This window comes from Ptychodera flava, chromosome 7, assembly GCF_041260155.1.
Source record: "Ptychodera flava strain L36383 chromosome 7, AS_Pfla_20210202, whole genome shotgun sequence".
NCBI lineage: Eukaryota > Metazoa > Hemichordata > Enteropneusta > Ptychoderidae > Ptychodera > Ptychodera flava.
In genome coordinates, this window is record NC_091934.1 from 46,441,342 (window position 1) to 46,460,422 (window position 19,081).

Here is a 19,081-nt window from a genome sequence, read left to right on the forward strand (position 1 = left end):
GGTTTCAGTAAATGCAGATGTAAAAAGGAAACAGTACATACAAAATTTCTGACTTTGTCAGCTGTGTACATTCAAGCTTTGTAGTTATTACTGTTTTTTTTACATCTAAATGATCTATTGACCAAATATAGACATTGTAAGCATCACTGAAGTAACCAGTCGATAGCAATGTATGTGTGGTATTGTAAGTTATGAATACAGATTGTAACATGTGATAGACAGCTTTCTTGATCATATTACCATGTTACCTGAATCTTGTCAACTGTGTTCTTTACACATTGAATAAACACTGACATTTGCTATGAGGCCTGACACAAACACAGTGCATATAGAAAAATGACTTTTAACAGTACAATTTGTCTCAGATGTTGTCAGGGAAGGTACAAATTAGGTAAATTCTGAATCAGATTCCGCCTTACAACATATGGCCCCTTAGTCACCCAGCAAAGACAATGTAGTCAAAACAGTTTGCCTAAATCCCCCCTCTAAAAGACAGGGTGGTTCAATAATTCATCAATAGTAGAGTACATGGAGAAAAGCAATATGGTAAAGTTTGCACTGGGTAGCTAGTAAAGGTAGAATGCCTTGGGAACAGATATAGTTGGGTTCCAATTTTTTTCAATTTTGTTCTTGTCTACCACTTTTGGGGGCTCTCATTTTAAAGCTTTCAGTGTAAGAAACATTTTCACAGTGTCAGTGTTTTGAAAATCTAATCCCATGAGTAAATACAAGGATGGCAGCCATTTTGAATTTCAAATATCGATAAATGTTAGGTAATTTGTATATCTAGTACCAAACTGATTTTTAATCTTGATTTGGTACAAGAATAGTTGAATGTTTCATTTCAGGGAAGTTTGAGCAAAAGTAAAAGACGTACTATCAAGGCTCATACTACCTTCAGTATTAAAATGGGGAAAATGTTTCAGAAAATAATTACAAGTATTACTATTCGGAATACAGTTTATCACAGAGCTGTCTTGAAAAAAGAGGACTACACTTCTATGATATTGCAACCACTTTCTTACAAATTTATACCAAAGTATCAAGGTATTGCCTGGCTATGCTACATTGGGTGGGGATGGAGGGGCAGAGTGACTTTTGGATGACATGCATGCGTTTTAGAAGTTTTAGCACAGGTTGTGTTTATGCAGAAACTCACATTTTTAATCTTTTAAGGATCATAAAAAGATCTCCCTCTCATAAATATTGTAATTAAAATGTTAAACAGACCCTGATTGGTGGATGAAAGAGATTATGCATAACAAGAAGCTAATCATGAAACAGCTTATATCACCCACATAGATTATTGTAATGTTTTGTAATATCATTTCACTACTATCTCTAAATCTACCATTGTGAAGAAGGCGTACATCTTAACTTTGAAAAATAGTAAACTATGTAAACTTACAAAAATAGGCATATAAACAACAGAATAGGAATATTTCCACTGGATAAGACACTAACCACCAAAAGTGCAATGACATCATACAACAAAAACAATTTAAATGGTTTGAGAGAAAAACAAAACTATCACCATCGAGGAATTCTCTCTATGAGTCTGGTATGTCATGAAGAAAACCTGTTTATTATCAACTTAAAGGTCACAAGTGTCAAAATCAGCAATTTGTCCTCTTGAATATTGTTCAAAGAATTGCACCATGTTAGAATTCTCAGCAATTTTACAGAATTTCAGGTCTGTTCACGGTTACTGGTTTGTTACTAAATATAGCTGTACGCGCGCGACATCGGACACGCAGCTTGAAATGCGGACAAATTTTATCAATGTTGCATGCGTGGCTGTTTTTGCAGCTTGTACTCTGATTCGTGAATATGTTTTTTAGTATTCACTGTTACACTAGCAGTCGCCCACTGAGATGTATTTTCGTCGTTCTTGCATGCGTAATTTTCAAAAGCGTAATCTAAAAATGCGGACAAATATTTATTTTTGCATATTAATAAGAGAACAGTGACGTAAACTGTGAACGGCCCTATTTCAGGTCTTTGTTGGCAGAAAAGCTATACCTTCTATAACATGGTATAACTAAGATATCAATTATTGTGCCAAGGAGACTCACTCATGACCTTTGACATGTGCTCATTTCGAATTTCATAAAGGTAAAAGCAGTTCAACTTTACCAGTTCCACAATGTATTTGATGTAACATTAGGCAATATACATGCCATACTGTTTCTGATTAGCCGTTTGACTGATAAAAGGCATAAAGGTGTGCTGTCAGTGACACACTCCATAAACTCTCACTAAAAACAGGAACATTACTATGTACAAACACTTTATTGAACCTTAAATAGTGACCTTCCATAGCAAATAGAATGAACTAAATCTGAAGATAAAAAATAACATTTCTTATTCAACTATCTTTGATGGGCATAGCCGGTCATAGTATCTTACTATATCTCTAATGCTTTTAAAATGCTTTTTCTTAGCAAAATAGCAAGTGGATAGTTTTTGTTTCTCATTGTTAGCGTTTTGCCGTATCTGGTAAAGTATTGGCATTTTGCCATATTTGGTAGGGTATTAGCATTTTGCCATATTTGGTAGGGTATTAGCATTTTGCCATATTTGGTAAAGTATTAGCATTTTGCCATATTTGGTAGGGTATTAGCATTTTGCCATATTTGGTAGGGTATTAATGTTTTGCCATATTTGGTGAAGCATTTGCATATTCAGCACTCTTTGGGACACATCCAGATTGTTAAGCCTTTCTTCTGTTCACCTCCTGTTCTTTGATGAACTTACACAATCAATAAAAGTATTGATGAATTCAACATTTGTATTTCACAATCACAATTTATGGGAAGAAACTTCCATAGGGAAGAGATCTGCCCGAAATGTGTTGGAAATAATTTGAACATGCTTTTCTTTGTTATAATTTACATATGCTGTACTCTGTGCCATTTGATAGTCTGAATAGCTACCTAGTCACACCATGGACTTCAGCAACAGTTGATGTTACCATCACTGTACTAATATTCATGACTGTTGATAAACTAAGTGAATTTAAATTTTTCACCCTTTCACCTTGATGGTATGGTCCACACCCATTATTTACAATGGTTCAGTTGGACCTGTTTACAATGAAACGGGATGAAAAAGGTAAGTTTAACTTCATTTTGAAACTTAATCAACATACAGCACATGGGATTAAAGTATCCTTTTTTTCAAAACAATGACAAAAACCCTTGCAGAAGTCTTTAAAATGCAATAAATACTATCCATACATGGTACAAACTTATTAACATACACTTAGACTGAAAAAACATAACAAATAAATTTTGTTGAAATAGATCTCAATTTGATAAAATCCTGATACTCTGATTTCAGATTATGAACTACTCAGCCTAGTCATCTATGGTTATGACAGCAGTCGGCTTGGCTTTGGCCTTATCCTCACCTGCATTGGGGTTACCTGTGTGAAAAACACAATCACAAAGTTACATTATTATAAACATAGGGCCAAAGTCCCTGAAGCTACTATAGACATGGATACAAAATAAAGTATTTCCTGACTGTATGAAATTATCTCACTAAGGTCATCCTAAGGACCTGTAAACCAAATATTAAAGCTGTCTGGCCAGCGGTTTTGAAAAAACAAGCGACTCAACAGTTGACAGAGCTCTGCTGTGTTATGTAGAGAATAACCTTTTGTGACACATGTATTGATGAAGAAGGTGGATATCTTTGATAGCTCATTTCAGGATGGCCTGACCAAAAATGGAAAAAAATTCCGTAAAAATACAGATTTGCATATTTCATCAGACTATATTACCGGTAGTCTATAATAGCAAATAAACGAGAGTTAATTACATTCTAATTAAAGTACACAAGACTTGCTTAAATCAAGATTTACGTCATAATAAAACAGCATATCTGTCAGGTTATAAAGAATCTTGAGCTGGTTCTATCTTTTAATATCAGTATTTTCATCCTTTTAACCAAGCACATTTTAACTTTCAAATTAACATTGTAAGTAAGTTCTGTTGAATAAGTTGAGACTGTACGTACTCAGAGAAAGCACACTGAAGAGACAAATAAATGTTTGTAACTTAAGAAGTTCAAGGTCATCAAAAGCATTATAAGGAATCATGTTACACTTTCATTGCACTGTTTACACAGATTGCATAATTGCTATAAATAACACAAGGAATCTTACAGCCCAGCTTTACCATAAAAACCCTATCACTTTGACCACTCTTTTAATTGACCACTCTATTTTTTCCTCAAAAAGTAATCCTATTTTATCCTTACCAAGTCAACCATAAATGGAAATTAGAACTTTCTCTATCTCTAGTTATTTCACCACCCTATCATGACAAACTATTTTGAGCAATTTCTTTTAGATAACATAAATGGTGGTTCAGAATATATCAAAGTTGGGATTCAGGAAAGTTGCCTTTACATGTTTTAATCCTCCAAGATGGTAAGCATTTCACTATGAACTGTCACAAAAAGTTGAACTTTCTGACAATTCCACACTAAAATTATTTTGGCTTTGATGATTTCCTAATTAATTCAATTATTTAAAATCATATTAATTATTTTTTTCTAGAAGAATTGATAGGGTTTATACAGTACAAGAATTACATACAATGTCAGTCAAATTTTGCAAAAATGACAAAAAAATTCCTAAAAAATACACATTTGCATATTTCATCACAATTTGAACAAATCTAAGTTGGGTTATCCCTAGGGACCTGTATACCAAATAACAAAGCTGTCTGACCAGCGGTTATGAAGAAGAAGATTTTTTACCAAAAACACCTTTTTTGGCATTAATTTGCCTATTTTCAACAATATCAAAAAATTAAAAAAAGTAGTTTCTTAAAATCATATTTTTCATCTACACAACAAATATCAAATCAGTAAGTACTGCGGTTCTCAAGATATTTGAGTGGACGGACACCTCACAAACGGACATACATACATACATACATACATACATACATACATACATACATACATACATACATACATACAGACTGACGCCGGACGCCGGACGGATACCCATCCCAATAGCTTCTATAGACTATAGTCTATAGTAGCTAATAAAACAAAATGGTGCCCTTCTAAATGCTGAAATAAACTGGCTGTTCCACCTGCCATGGTCTATGATCACTTTTATACAACTTGAAACCAACTTATCCTTTAACCCTTTGCACCCTGACCCCCTGGTACTCTATGACGTCATCGGAACATTTCTGTCCGAGCCGGGTTCAAAGGGTTAAACTGTTTCTATAATACGCCACCAATGGCTGCAAATTATTGATTCAGTTACAACTTCATTGCCTAAGTTGGCATCTGTTGTCTTAGGTAATTTATATCCTTCACTAATTAATCATATTAAATGATATCTTATTGTCTTAAAGTGTTCCATTTGAATAAATGTTACTTGATTCTATTGCAGCAAATATGTTACTTACATCAGGCTTTCACATGAGTTCATCAAATATTTGTTTGTACATGACCATTGAGATAAACGGAGGTTTCTTGACGTTGTGATTAGGCAACCAAAAATTTGGAGGTCAATACTTAAATGGGCAGTACAGCTGTAACTTTTGATGATTTTTCTCTTTTTGTTTTGCATGTCCATTTCAAATTGCATGTCCATTTCAAATTGCATGTCAATTTCAAATTCATACATTCATTACATACAGACTATTTAGCCTACCAACACAACATCTAATACATGTAAAATGCAATGTTAGTTTTACCATTCAAATTCTTATTCAATACAGAATTCAATTGTCAATGATAACAATACAGTCTATACATGTATTGGCAGAGTTGACGAGCTCAACAATGTGCTTCTCAACATGCTTTTTGGTATAGCACAAGACACTGTAGTTGGCATTCAGATCAAAAGTAGTGAAAAAAAACCCCATAAAATGTTCAAGCTATTTGCCCTTTAACAACGTGACAGAAACTACAACTAATCTTGTTGTTCTGTTTACAATATTTGCTGTTAACACTACGTAGAAATTTGACAGAACTGATATGAGTAGAATTAGGTACTTTCCTTCCAAGTTGTGACTTAGTATTGTTATTCATTTCATTAGGACAGAAATAATAGTTTCACTAAAATTGCATACTCCACACTGTCTGAGCATCTGCCTTGCTCTGTACTTTCAGAATCAACATGTTATGATACACTATGCCAGAAGTAGTAGATATATTTCATGGTTATTAAGAGTAGCAAGCAGTAGAGTAATAGCTCTCTCTCCAACAACAGTCTAATGTAACCCTTTGAGTGCTTTAAATTTCCAACTAAAATTTTAGTTCACAATTTTACCAATTTTTATGAATTTTTATGTAATTTTTTGGTAATTTTGGACCAAATGGACATCACTTTTCAATGGCTCAAGTTTTTGATCGAAATTTTGGGGAAAATCTTAAACAAATTGACTGGGTTATATTTTATAAGGGCGACAAAAATTGACTTAAGCACTCAAAAGGTTAAACTCTTTGTCTGTCATGGAATGAATGGTTTACATTGAAGAAATCATGACAGGGACCAGGAGTTAACCATGAGTATCTAAGCATGGCAAATTTAAAAGAATACCTTTTTACTTTGAATCCTTTCAACAGACCCCAATATTATTATTATTATTATTACAGACAAGTCACTAAGGTTGGAACCCATAATGGTGCATAGAATGATCTATAGTGCAACATCCTTAAAACAACTGATATTTAACACATATATTCTCCATGGAAGTGTTACTCAGTCCATCTCATTAAGACTCTCCATCCCTTCTATTGTGAGTTGAATGGCCTCTATATCTGACAACTTACAATATTTTACTCTATAACATGGTATTGATATTGGTTGGGAAGGGGAAAGGTAAGACGGGTTAACACATGCAACACACAAGGAGATCCACTGCATTATTATTTGTACAAAGTTTCCACTTCAAATGTGAGAACAACTTTACAATTAAAAGTTATGCATCTAACCCAAACACTTTAATCTTTTGATATGTTGGGAATACAATCACTACTGAAAGGCTTCACATCCCTGCATTAAGCTTGTTGCTTTTGTAGGTCTATTTTTTGTAATGAGTGGCATTTCATCAGTGTTTCAAATGTCCAAACTTACACACAGTATGAATGACAAATCAGTGAAGCATTTTAACAGGGAACGAGGCATTTTCATGGTTCTCTTTCATTGCTGTACATTATGTAAGTTATTCTGCTTGTGGTTACAAGCAATAGTGAAACACTTACGATTGCTATAGCACAAACTGTTCTCACAATTAAAAGCTGGAAACTCAACACAACTCTACAAGAAAAAGAAAGCAGACCCACAACAAATATAGGGAAGTGAGAAAAACCAGGAAATGTAGACGACGAGGGATAGAGACTTTAAAGGCAATCATTTGCATTAAATACCGTGAGCATTGATTGACATCATCAGTTGGTGTTGAGGTCTCTTCTGAAATGGCATTCTGCAGGCATCATAAGAAGGAAAACAGAGTAAGGCTACCGATGCAGGAAAAACAAGCAAATAACAGCAAAAAAATACATACACAAACAAAAATGAAAACAGCAATGAGACATAGACAACACAACACATATACTAGACACATGCACACAGACTGATAACTAAATACACATGCTATATTTTATGCAAAGAGTTGGACAAGTTCATTTTAACTGTTTTAAATGCTTTGCTCTGGCGGGCTAGGTTCTTAGGTTTTGTTTTTTATGAGTGATTAGGATACAGAACATCAGTGTAAAAAGCTTTAATCTTAGATCGTGTGTCTCTTTGACATAAGAAGCCATACTGTATCTGTTTGAAACATCTAAGACGTACTATAAGTAGCAGTCAACTGTTTTAACGCACAGTTGACCAATGGGCTTGTCCTTTTCAAGCCAAGTTGAGGAAACTGACCAATTGGCTGTTATGTTACATTTGTACCAACTCTGGGGTTGACCTATGGGCTCGTCCTTTTCAAGCCAAGTTGAGGAAACTGACCAATTGGCTGTTATGTTACATTTGTACCAACTCTGGGGTTGATCTATGGGCTCGTCCTTTTCAAGGTTCAGTAATGCAGCATACAGACTAATGGGCTTGTAGTTGTTGCATGTTACAATTTTGCCAAGTGTAGAATTGACCTAAGGGCTTATTCCTTTCAAAGTTTAAGGTAAAGTCACAAAAATTGACTATGGGGTTGTTTGTTACATGTTTTCTAGGTTAATAGGAAACATGCACTGGTAGTTGAGAAGAGTTTTTTAAGACTGATTTTGTAACTGGCTTTGGCACATGAAAACATTCATTAGCCAAATTGTCAGAGTAAAATTTATAAACACAGTGTGACACTAGATTTCTTGGACAAAATTATACTTCAGCAAGTAATTTGGCAATTATTTTTGAACTCATCTGCATGCTGTAAAAAGTACACTGAGAGAGACAAAGTACATAAAAAGCAGTTCTAACTTCATGCTGGTTTATTATTTAAGAAACACTGAAAGGTGCACAAATTTGCAAAGCCGCATAACTCTAAAATTCATAGATAGAGGACTAGACTGAGAAATGACAATATTAATTGATATTACTTTTTTAATTATACTGCATGCTTGTGACAGTTCTCAACATGTGATACATATAATCTACAGCTTCCTTAGCCATGCTTCCAAGCTTTGATCCCTTTTGATATCGTTTTTCCAATGAACCCAACATGATGAATTTATGAAAAGCTTGGCAACATGCAAATGATTGCCTTTAAAGTACGACATGAACACCAATATTCCTTTTGTGTTTATCTTCAAACTCAGACTGTATCAAATTTTGTACAGGATGTATATTAGTGAAAGATTTGGTTGATTTTTTGCAGACACATACCAGACTTGTCCTGAGATGAACTTTCTGTCTTGCTGCTTTGCATGGCAGAACTTGCCGCTTTGCTTACCGGCTGAGACGTATTGACTGTCAAGGAACAAATAGAAAATATCAAAATCTGACAAGTTGAAAGAAAATATGACAAATACAATGAAATCACAACAATACTTTGACTGGTTTTTGGCCTTCAAATTAAATGTTTAACTGTACTTTAAATATAAAAAAAAATGTTTAACTGTAAATATTGACATTTTGTTGAATTTTTACAACTGCTACAGGAAAAAAACTGATTTTTAAAAAGTCCATGAGGAAAGCATGATGAAGCATTTGCACATTGGTCAAGAGATGTGTAAGAGCAAGATGACTGACAGCCAATGTCCCATGTAACATGATAATTGACAGCCAATGTCCTATGTAACATGATGATTGACAGCCAATGTCCCATGTAACATGATGATTGACAGCCAATGTCCCATGTAACATGATGATTGACAGCCAATGTCCCATGTAACATGATGATTGACAGCCAATGTCCCATGTAACATGATAATTGACAGCCAATGTCCCATGTAACATGATAATTGACAGCCAATGTCCCATGTAACATGATAATTGACAGCAAATGTCCCATGTAACATGATAATTGACAGCCAATGTCCCATGTAACATGATGATTGACAGCCAATGTCCCATGTAACATGATGATTGACAGCCAATGTCCCATGTAACATGATGATTGACAGCCAATGTCCCATGTAACATGATAATTGACAGCCAATGTCCCATGTAACATGATAATTGACAGCCAATGTCCTATGTAACATGATGATTGACAGCCAATGTCCCATGTAACATGATAATTGACAGCCAATGTCCCATGTAACATGATAATTGACAGCCAATGTCCCATGTAACATGATAATTGACAGCAAATGTCCCATGTAACATGATAATTGACAGCCAATGTCCCATGTAACATGATGATTGACAGCCAATGTCCCATGTAACATGATGATTGACAGCCAATGTCCCAGTAACATGATGATTGACAGTCAATGTCCTATATAACATGATGATTGACAGCCAATGTCCCATGTAACATGATGATTGACAGCCAATGTCCCATGTAACATGATGATTGACAGCCAATGTCCCATGTAACATGATGATTGACGGCCAATGTCCCATGTAACATGATAATTGACAGCCAATGTCCCATGTAACATGATAATTGACAGCCAATGTCCCATGTAACATGATGATTGACAGCCAATGTCCCATGTAACATGATGATTGACAGCCAATGTCCCATGTAACATGATGATTGACAGCCAATGTCTATATAACATGATGATTGACAGCCAATGTCCCATGTAACATGATGATTGACAGCCAATGTCCCATGTAACATGATGATTGACAGCCAATGTCCCATGTAACATGATGATTGACAGCCAATGTCCCATGGAACATGATAATTGACAGCCAATGTCCCATGTAACTTGATAATTGACAGCCAATGTCCCATGTAACATGATAATTGACAGCAAATGTCCCATGTAACATGATGATTGACAGCCAATGTCCCATGTAACATGATGATTGACAGCCAATGTCCTATATAACATGATGATTGACAGCCAATGTCCCATGTAACATGATGATTGACAGCCAATGTCCTATGTAACATGATGATTGACAGCCAATGTCCCATGTAACATGATGATTGACAGCCAATGTCCATGTAACATGATGATTGACAGCCAATGTCCTATGTAACATGATGATTGACAGCCAATGTCCCATGTAACATGATAATTGACAGCCAATGTCCCATGTAACATGATGATTGACAGCCAATGTCCCATGTAACATGATGATTGACAGCCAATGTCCCATGTAACATGATGATTGACAGCCAATGTCCTATGTAACATGATGATTGACAGCCAATGTCCCATGTAACATGATGATTGACAGCCAATGTCCCATGTAACATGATGATTGACAGCCAATGTCCCATGTAACATGATGATTGACAGCCAATGTCCCATGTAACATGATGATTGACAGCCAATGTCCCATGTAACATGATGATTGACAGCCAATGTCGTATGTAACATGATGATTGACAGCCAATGTCCCATGTAACATGATGATTGACAGCCAATGTCCCATGTAACATGATGATTGACAGCAAATGTCCTATGTAACATGATAATTGACATTCAATATCATATGTAATACATATTGGTCATCAGCTCTTCAGAAGAGAAACAGACTGTCAGTTGTCCTAAGTATCTATTTTCTCTGTACCATTGTACAGTATTTTTACCAAAGGGTACACCCTACACTGCAAATTCTCACAAAGCTTGGTGCCAAAATGATGAGGTTGTGTCAGCATTTGTTTGAAATGCTGCCCTGCTACAAGCATTAAGTGAAGTGCGCAGCCTGAGAGGTCAAACAGTCTGTTGATGGTCTGCAGGAGATACTGATGCTGAAACTGACTTACCTGTGCTAGAGATTGCACTGGATGCATTGCTAAGCATAGTACTATAATAGTTACTTGATGATGTTGGCTGTGTGGCTGAAGGTTGTGTCACTGATGACACGGCTGCTGACCGGTTCACACTGAGGTGTTGCTGACCTGGTCTGGGTCCAGAGCTAGGCACCTGAATGCTTCCCTGGGCAAACTGTTGGACTGCTGCCGCTGTGAAAATATAAAAAAATTATTGACTGATGAGCTCTTTCTTCATATTGCAGGGGAATGTTTCCTAGCAGTCTCTGTTTTAGAATTTATAGAATGGACAAACTCTGTATGAATTCTGTTGTGTCTATGCCTTCCACGTGTGTGTAATTAGTGCCTATATTTATATCACATAGATCTACTTTTGACATACAGCCTGATTACAGAATTTCATTAAATATGCAAATAAGCTATTAATCAGTACTTCATGCTAATCAAACTTTCAGCATAACTATATCTAGTGTAATGAATGTACCCAAGAAGTCCAATCAGATGCGGTACATTCAGTTTTGATATATGGTCTCATTACATAATTTCATTAAATATGCAAATGAACTATTAATCAGAATGTCTTGCTTATAAAATCTTTACTAAAACTAACACTAGGTATGATCAATCAATAGCACAGGTCCATTCACTGAATATTGATGTCTCGCCTAATTACAGAAAGTAATTAAATATGCAAATGAGCTTGTGATAAATGAAAAGAGGACAAACAGAAAGACAGATTTAAAAGAAGTAAAATTTGAGTGAATCTGTCACTGACCTTGTGGATAGGATGAGGCTTGGAGACCAGCAGCATACTGTGCACCTGCAAATTGACTAGTTGGTCTGTACGCTGAAAAGCTGGTTGCAAAACTACCACCAAAGTTACTGTTATATCCAGCATATGGGTTCTGACTTCCATAGAAAGCCTGCGCTGCTGCCTGAGCCTGTCCTGGTTGTACCTATAGTGAACATTTGACAGAAAGTGAGTGTGAGTGAGTGAGTGTGAGTGGCTGCTGCCTGAGTCTGTCCTGAATGTCCCCATTGTGCACATTTGCCAGAAAAATTGAACGACTTGAGTGTAGGTCCTACTGTTATGTTATCAATGATAATGTTTTGGGTTTCACGACAGTAATGTGTGTTGAGAGGCTCACAGGGCAGAGATTTCTAAGTTTTTATGAACAGTGCTCTCAAAACCTAGCCTGATTTACCCAGAATTACAGTAATCATCAGTACCTCTATTATTATGAAATGATCATTCCAAATTGAATAATTCAATAGGATCTGTAAAGTAAGCACAGTAATCAGTTTATGAATTTTTAAAATACATAATGATATACTTGATGGTTCAAGACCGTTGTTTACCTGCTGGGGTGTTTGGCTATCTCTGTTTGCAGCCAGCCGACTCAAAATACTGCGTTCTGACATCTGTAGTCTGGCTGCCACTGGTGGTATCCTTGACAACGTGGCTGGTAATCTGGCCACGTCTGATTTCATGTCGCTTAGCAGCTCCTCTAGCTGGTTTAATACTGGAAACAAAAACAACAGAAATTGCAAACATTCACTATTTATAGTTTTAAAAAGAAAGATTAGCTTTCTTGTTCGGTAAAACTTATCCATCTTTATCTGTTACACAGGCAGAGGAAAACATTCGTCCTCTGGTGTCTTTGTAAGTCTAGTATTTAGACTCCATGCTGATAGAGTATTTGTTGACAATACCAAAAATAAATACATACATAAATGGACAATTTAACAAAAAACCATGTTCAATAATAAAAAATAAACCAAAAAACCGAAAAAGATCTAAAATACACAATGGCAGTAAGCCGTGCAATGAACAATTTTTATCAATAAATGCAGTTCTTTATGCACAGAGTATTGATAAGCATTGTTTGAGTATGTAAATAAAGCAGAAAGAATTGGTCTAAAATTGAATATTATGAAAAGGAAAGCAAGCATGTGTTCACTGACCTTTTTGAAGGACAGCATTAGCTGGTTTGTTTCCGGCTAGAGATTCCTTGGACAGATGTTGGTGACTTTCTGCCAGGCATTCCACTTCAGCAAATCTAGCGTTGAGGGCCATTGCTGGATGGTTTGGATCCTGGGTCATGTTTAAGTACGCTGCACGTCTCAGCTGTTCCTCAATTACCAGAGCTTGTTCCAGAAGCTGTTTAAAATAGAACAGAAAGTTTCAGAAAACAGGAACTGTAAAATACAGAGACCTATATGTGCATCACTTGTGAATGAAACTCTATGACCTTTGACCTGCCTGTTGATGTTGACAAATGCTGACTGTATGTACATGTGAGAACAGACCTGCTGAAGCAACATTCCAAGAAACAAACAAAAGAATGCCGATTATCCAGGAATCTTTCCATGATTGACTCTCGCTCTGAATATTGATGGAAGTTGCTTCATCTATTACTGCTTCCTGAAGAACTGCAAGATAAGCTGTGGGTGACTTACAGAAAATGCAATCCAGATTGAAGATAGTGTGTAGCAAGGTCTGATGGCTTGATCGTTCAAGAATGTCTACAAGCCAGTTTACACATGTATTACACCCAGGATCAGACATATCCGAAATTATCTCAACAATGACACTTGTCAAAAACTTTTAAAAGCTGTCCTTTCATCAAAACTTGATTATGGCAATGCATTTTCATATCACATCAAACCTCTTCAACATGCAAAGAACACCACTGTAAGAGTCATCATCCGTACAAAGAAACGTGAACATATCACACCTATTCTCAGAAAGCTTCATTGGTTGCCAGTGTAGTCCACAATATGATTCAAAGTGCTTTTCTCCACCTACATTGCACTCAACGGATTGGCACCAACTTACTACTTACATAACCGACCTAATCCAGGAAAAGCAAACTACAAGGACTCTGCGTTCATCTGCTAAAAATGTCCATGGAAGGAACCAAGGTACAATCTGAATCATATGGTGGACGAGCACTCTCATGCACTGCAAATTGATTGTGGAATAAACTTCCTCTTGAACTTAGACAGAAGCCCTCAGCCACTAGCTTTAGAAGAAATCTTAAAACTTAATTATTTACTGACAGAAATATTTGCTTCATTTCTGTTCAATGCCTCTGAACTGTGGATACATAGGATACTGGCACTTTGTAAATAATTTGATTGATTCATTGATTTTCATATGGTTTTTGATGTACATTGCTCAGCTAACACCTTCATTTCCATCTTATGACTGCATTCCAGTTACAAGTACAGTGTACCTGACATCTATGCAAGTTACAATCACCATACCCAAACTGTGGAATATATTTCACTGTTACAATCACCATACCCAAACTGTGGAATATATTTCACTGTTACAATCACCATACCCAAACTGTGGAATATATTTCACTGTTACAATCACCATACCCAAACTGTGGAATATATTTCACTGTTACAATCACCATACCCAAACTGTGGAATATATTTCACTGTTACAATCACCATACCCAAACTGTGGAATATATTTCACTGTTACAATCACCATACCCAAACTGTGAAATATATTTCACTGTTACAATCACCATACCCAAACTGTGGAATATATTTCACTGTTACAATCACCATAAACAAACTGTGGAATATATTCACTAACCTTGAATCGCCTTGCCAGGAACTTGTTTTTGATTTCCAGATAATTGCCTTTACCCATGTCCATTTTGAATGGTTCATTGACAATGGTGTACCTTGGATCATTCTGGATGTCCTGCCATCGGCCGTAGCCATGACTGGTATTGGTTAAGTGAAAAAAGACTAATCAGGCAGAAAAGAACCAGGTGGAATTCTGAGCTAATCATTCACCATGGTCAGGACTCAGGTGAACCTTACTGCATATAAAATATAAAAAAAAACTTTGTTTGCCCAACAAGTAATTACCCTCAAAGAAAATTTGATGAGGCACTGACTTGTGTTCTTGTTATCTCCAGAAAAAGTTAGACATTTCATGCGTTGGTATAAGAATTAACCTAGGAGAAGAGTTTTAGGTCGCGAATGTTAGAGGGTATACTAACAATAAGTAACAACTGCCTGTTATTGGTTAAAGCAAAATCATAGAAATTAAAACATTATATAAAGGTTCCTCAGCTTCTCCTTGTAGACTGTGTATGTGTGTCAGTGTGTGTACGCGTGTATGCGTGTCAGTGTGTGTACGCGTGTATGCGTGTCAGTGTGTGTACGTGTGTATGCGTGTCAGTGTGTGTACGTGTGTATGCGTGTCAGTGTGTGTACGTGTGTAAGTGTGCTATTACTGTCTGTTTTTCTACAAAACAATAATGCTGAGACATGTTTCAAGTTTGACAGACGGAGACTTGAATTCCTTGCTGTATAACATGTTTATAGTCATGGCAACTTCACCCTTCACCATGCAAAGTGCTGTATTAATACTAAGGACTTTGGTGCAGCCATGGCAAATGGCTGAAAATCAGATCTAAAATATCTGAGAGGGATTCACAGTGCTACATATCAAAGAGTGATGATGCAAAATGAATTCCTTTGATATATTTTGTCCCTCTGTGTTTGGTGTGTCTTTTGACCTGTAGAAGGATACGTGACAATACCGGACAGCAACCAGTAGTCATGTTTCCTATGCCAGATTTCTGTAGCTCTGTCTTTGTTCAGATTGGCAGCTCTCTCTTCATTCTGCCAGAGTGTGTGAAGTTCTGTGAAACCACCGTCTGCAATGTTGAACATGAATTTCAATTTCTCATCTTTCTTCTCCTCCTTTCTGACTTCCTTCTCCACTTTAACTTCTGCCAAAAAGACACACAATAAGAGACAGCATTAGAAAATATCACAGAGGTGTCAATATATCGCTTTACTGTGTTGGGTGATGGCGCTGTAGGTCTGCTGTTCTAGTCCTGATAGGAACTCTTTCATCTCTGTAAAGGTTATTCAAATGACATACACTGTTGAAGCTATTGAGCATTGCTTTTAAAAATGCAATGCTATGACGCATTGTCAAGGACAATCTATACATACGATTTTGATAAAAATGAACTGGGACATAATTTTTGTTTAACAACAAGGGTAGCCCTACGTTTTTGTCCTACATGTACATATCAAGATAACTTTTGTTATCACATATGCTACTGGCAATATGATAGAAATTCAGTCTGTCATAATATCATACAAGAAATTCTATATGAGCTAGGCAGGCACTACCCATTTGGGCTGTCATAATACTACACAAGAAGTTCTATATGAGCTTGGCACTGACCGTTTGTTCAATATTACCCAAGAAGTTCTATATGAGCTAAGCACTGCCCATTTGTTCTATCACAATATTACACAAGAAATTCGATTAGAGCTCGGCACTGCCCTTGAAGGATTCTTACCTTCCTTTTTCTCTTCTTTTTCTTTTTTATCTTCTTTGACTTCCTTCTCTTTTGATTCACTTGTACCTTCTTTCTCCTCCTTTCCTTTGCTTTCTTCATCTTCTGTCTTTTTCTCATCACTTTCTGTTTCTTTTTTCTCTCCCTTCTCATCTTCTTTGACTTCGGAGTCTTTCTTCTCCTCTTTCTCTTTGTCATCAACTTCCATCGTTTTCTCTTTCTCCTCTTCTTGTTTTTCCTCCTTTTGTTCTTCTCCATCTTTCTTCTCTGGTTCTTTGGATTCTGTCTCCATTGGTATTTCCTCTTTTTCTTCCTTCTCTTTATCTTTAGCATCCTCTTTTTCTTCCACTGGTTTTTCTTCAACTTTTTCATCCGCATCCTTTTCTTTGGGTTCTTCCGGTTCTTTTGGTTTCTCTTCTTCCTTGTTTTCTTCTGTCTCCATCTTTTCCTCTTTCTTTTCATCCGTCTGTTCCTCCTCTTTCATTCCCTCTTTTTCAGATTTCTCTTCAGATTTTTCACCCTCTTTTTTCTCTTCTGTCTCACTCTTCTCTCCAACTGTCTCTTTTTCAGGTTGCTTGGCAACCTTGTCAGTTTCTTTTGTCTCTTTAGCCTCAGGAGGGCTTTCTTTAGAAGTCTCTGCTTTAGCCTTTGCTTCACTTTCTTTGAGTTTGCTCTCAATACTGAGAGGCGAGTCCCTGGCTTTTGGCACAGTCAGTGGGGATGATGTTCTTGAAGAACGCCTGGAGTCTGTTTTCAGATTGGCAATTACCATGTACTCCAACTCTGGCACACTCCATTTTCCATTGATGGGTTCAAACTCTTGTACCTTCAAGACACCAAGAAGAATACCCAATGCTTTATACACAATCAGTATCAGTACGACTCAGCCAGTCCCCACTGTTCTTTTTTTATTTTGCATGATAATTCTGAATTTTGAAATTATGCTCCAGATATTATTATCTAAATTCTCACCGTGACAAACTTTAAATTAAAAGAAATCCTTTCAATTTGATGATAATAACATTCTGCAGGAATGGAACAAATATTACACGCAGTAAGATTGGAAAGATTTTTAAATTTTGTCCCCCATTATGACATGTGTACAGTATTCCAACAAAAAGATTGGCTGCAAAGTCGATGCAGACAGTCCCACAAAAAACAGGTACATCTGACCTTACAGTATTCCAACAAAAAGATTGGATACAAAGTCAATGCACACACAGTCTCACAAAACCAAGTACATCTGACCTTACAGTATTCCAACAAAAAGATTGGATACAAAGTCAATGCACACAGTCTCACAAAACCAAGTACATCTCACCTTCTTTCTGATGAGACTCATTACTCCAATTCTGGTCAGGACATGCTGTCTTGACAGACCTTCTCTTGGTACACCATCTGCAAAGGTTTCTGCACCATCTGCACCAGGTTCACACAAATGACGCATGAATAAAGACACATATGCCCTGAAATGACAAAATTTGAGGCATTTCTCATTCTGTAATGGTTACTAACATATTCTGAGTAAACTCATTGGTGTAGTAAGAGATATTTGGCACATGAACTAACCAATACTCATTTCCCACATTTTTTAGGTTGTCCACAAGAATGAAGACTTTCAAAATTGAAGTCTTAAACAGTTACTTGTAGTTTGCTTGAATTTTTTTAATTAACTTTTTAGTGCGTCAGTTTTAAAAAAATTGTGCCTGCATGGTAGCTACTAGTACTATAGAATTCGGTGGCATACACAGTTGGCAAATGTTAAGGTCCTTGTCAATCTTCTTATGGCCGATGAATTGTTTTAGTACATACTTATACTTGCAAACCCCCTGCACACATGGCATGCCGTACAACCCTACAAACACAGATGTGTAATCATGCATAACAGATAAGATATGCTTATCTGTGGACAGAGGAACACACATGTACATATAGGTAGATAAGCACAAGTACCAGTCATGAATTTGAAGTAGAAGAATTTGCTATAATTATCCAGATTGAGTAATGTTGCTGTGTTGACAAGAAATTGTTATGACTATTACACTGTGATCTGAGACATGACACTATTACAGCTGCCTGATCAGCGGTCATGAAGAAAGATTTTCCCCAAATATGTGAATTTTGAGCTCATTTGCATATTATTGGAAAATATAGCGGTATCCACACCTTATATAAAGTTTCAAGATATTTGACTGGAAGGACATCCTCATACATATATACATATATACATACACACAAATATGCACACACACACACATACACACACACAGACTGACTGACGACAACAGATGCAGCACACATACCCATTTTAATAGCTTCTATGGACATCATCTATTGTGGCTAACAAAAACAAGG

The 19,081-nt window shown here is 36.4% G+C and overlaps 1 protein-coding gene across 6 annotated transcripts in view; it reads right to left on the reverse strand.

Moving 5' to 3' along the window:
• Positions 1-19,081, reverse strand: part of LOC139137702 (chromodomain-helicase-DNA-binding protein 4-like) — a 72,989-nt gene that overhangs the window by 467 nt on the left and 53,441 nt on the right. For 5 of the 6 annotated variants that reach the window (XM_070705938.1, XM_070705934.1, XM_070705937.1 and 2 more), the window contains 10 exons: positions 18,048-18,192; positions 16,730-17,552; positions 15,943-16,144; positions 14,992-15,124; positions 13,341-13,536; positions 12,735-12,898; positions 12,151-12,331; positions 11,370-11,567; positions 8,861-8,944; positions 1-3,427 (listed from right to left, as the gene is read on the reverse strand). The exon at positions 1-3,427 is cut by the window's left edge and continues 467 nt beyond it. In XM_070705938.1, coding sequence (XP_070562039.1) covers positions 3,360-3,427; positions 8,861-8,944; positions 11,370-11,567; positions 12,151-12,331; positions 12,735-12,898; positions 13,341-13,536; positions 14,992-15,124; positions 15,943-16,144; positions 16,730-17,552; positions 18,048-18,192 — 2,194 coding nt within the window. In that variant the 3' untranslated portion in view covers positions 1-3,359. Of the gene's footprint in view, positions 3,428-7,407; positions 7,464-8,860; positions 8,945-11,369; positions 11,568-12,150; positions 12,332-12,734; positions 12,899-13,340; positions 13,537-14,991; positions 15,125-15,942; positions 16,145-16,729; positions 17,553-18,047; positions 18,193-19,081 lie in introns of all 6 variants that reach the window. The other variant, XM_070705935.1, reaches the window with a different exon arrangement.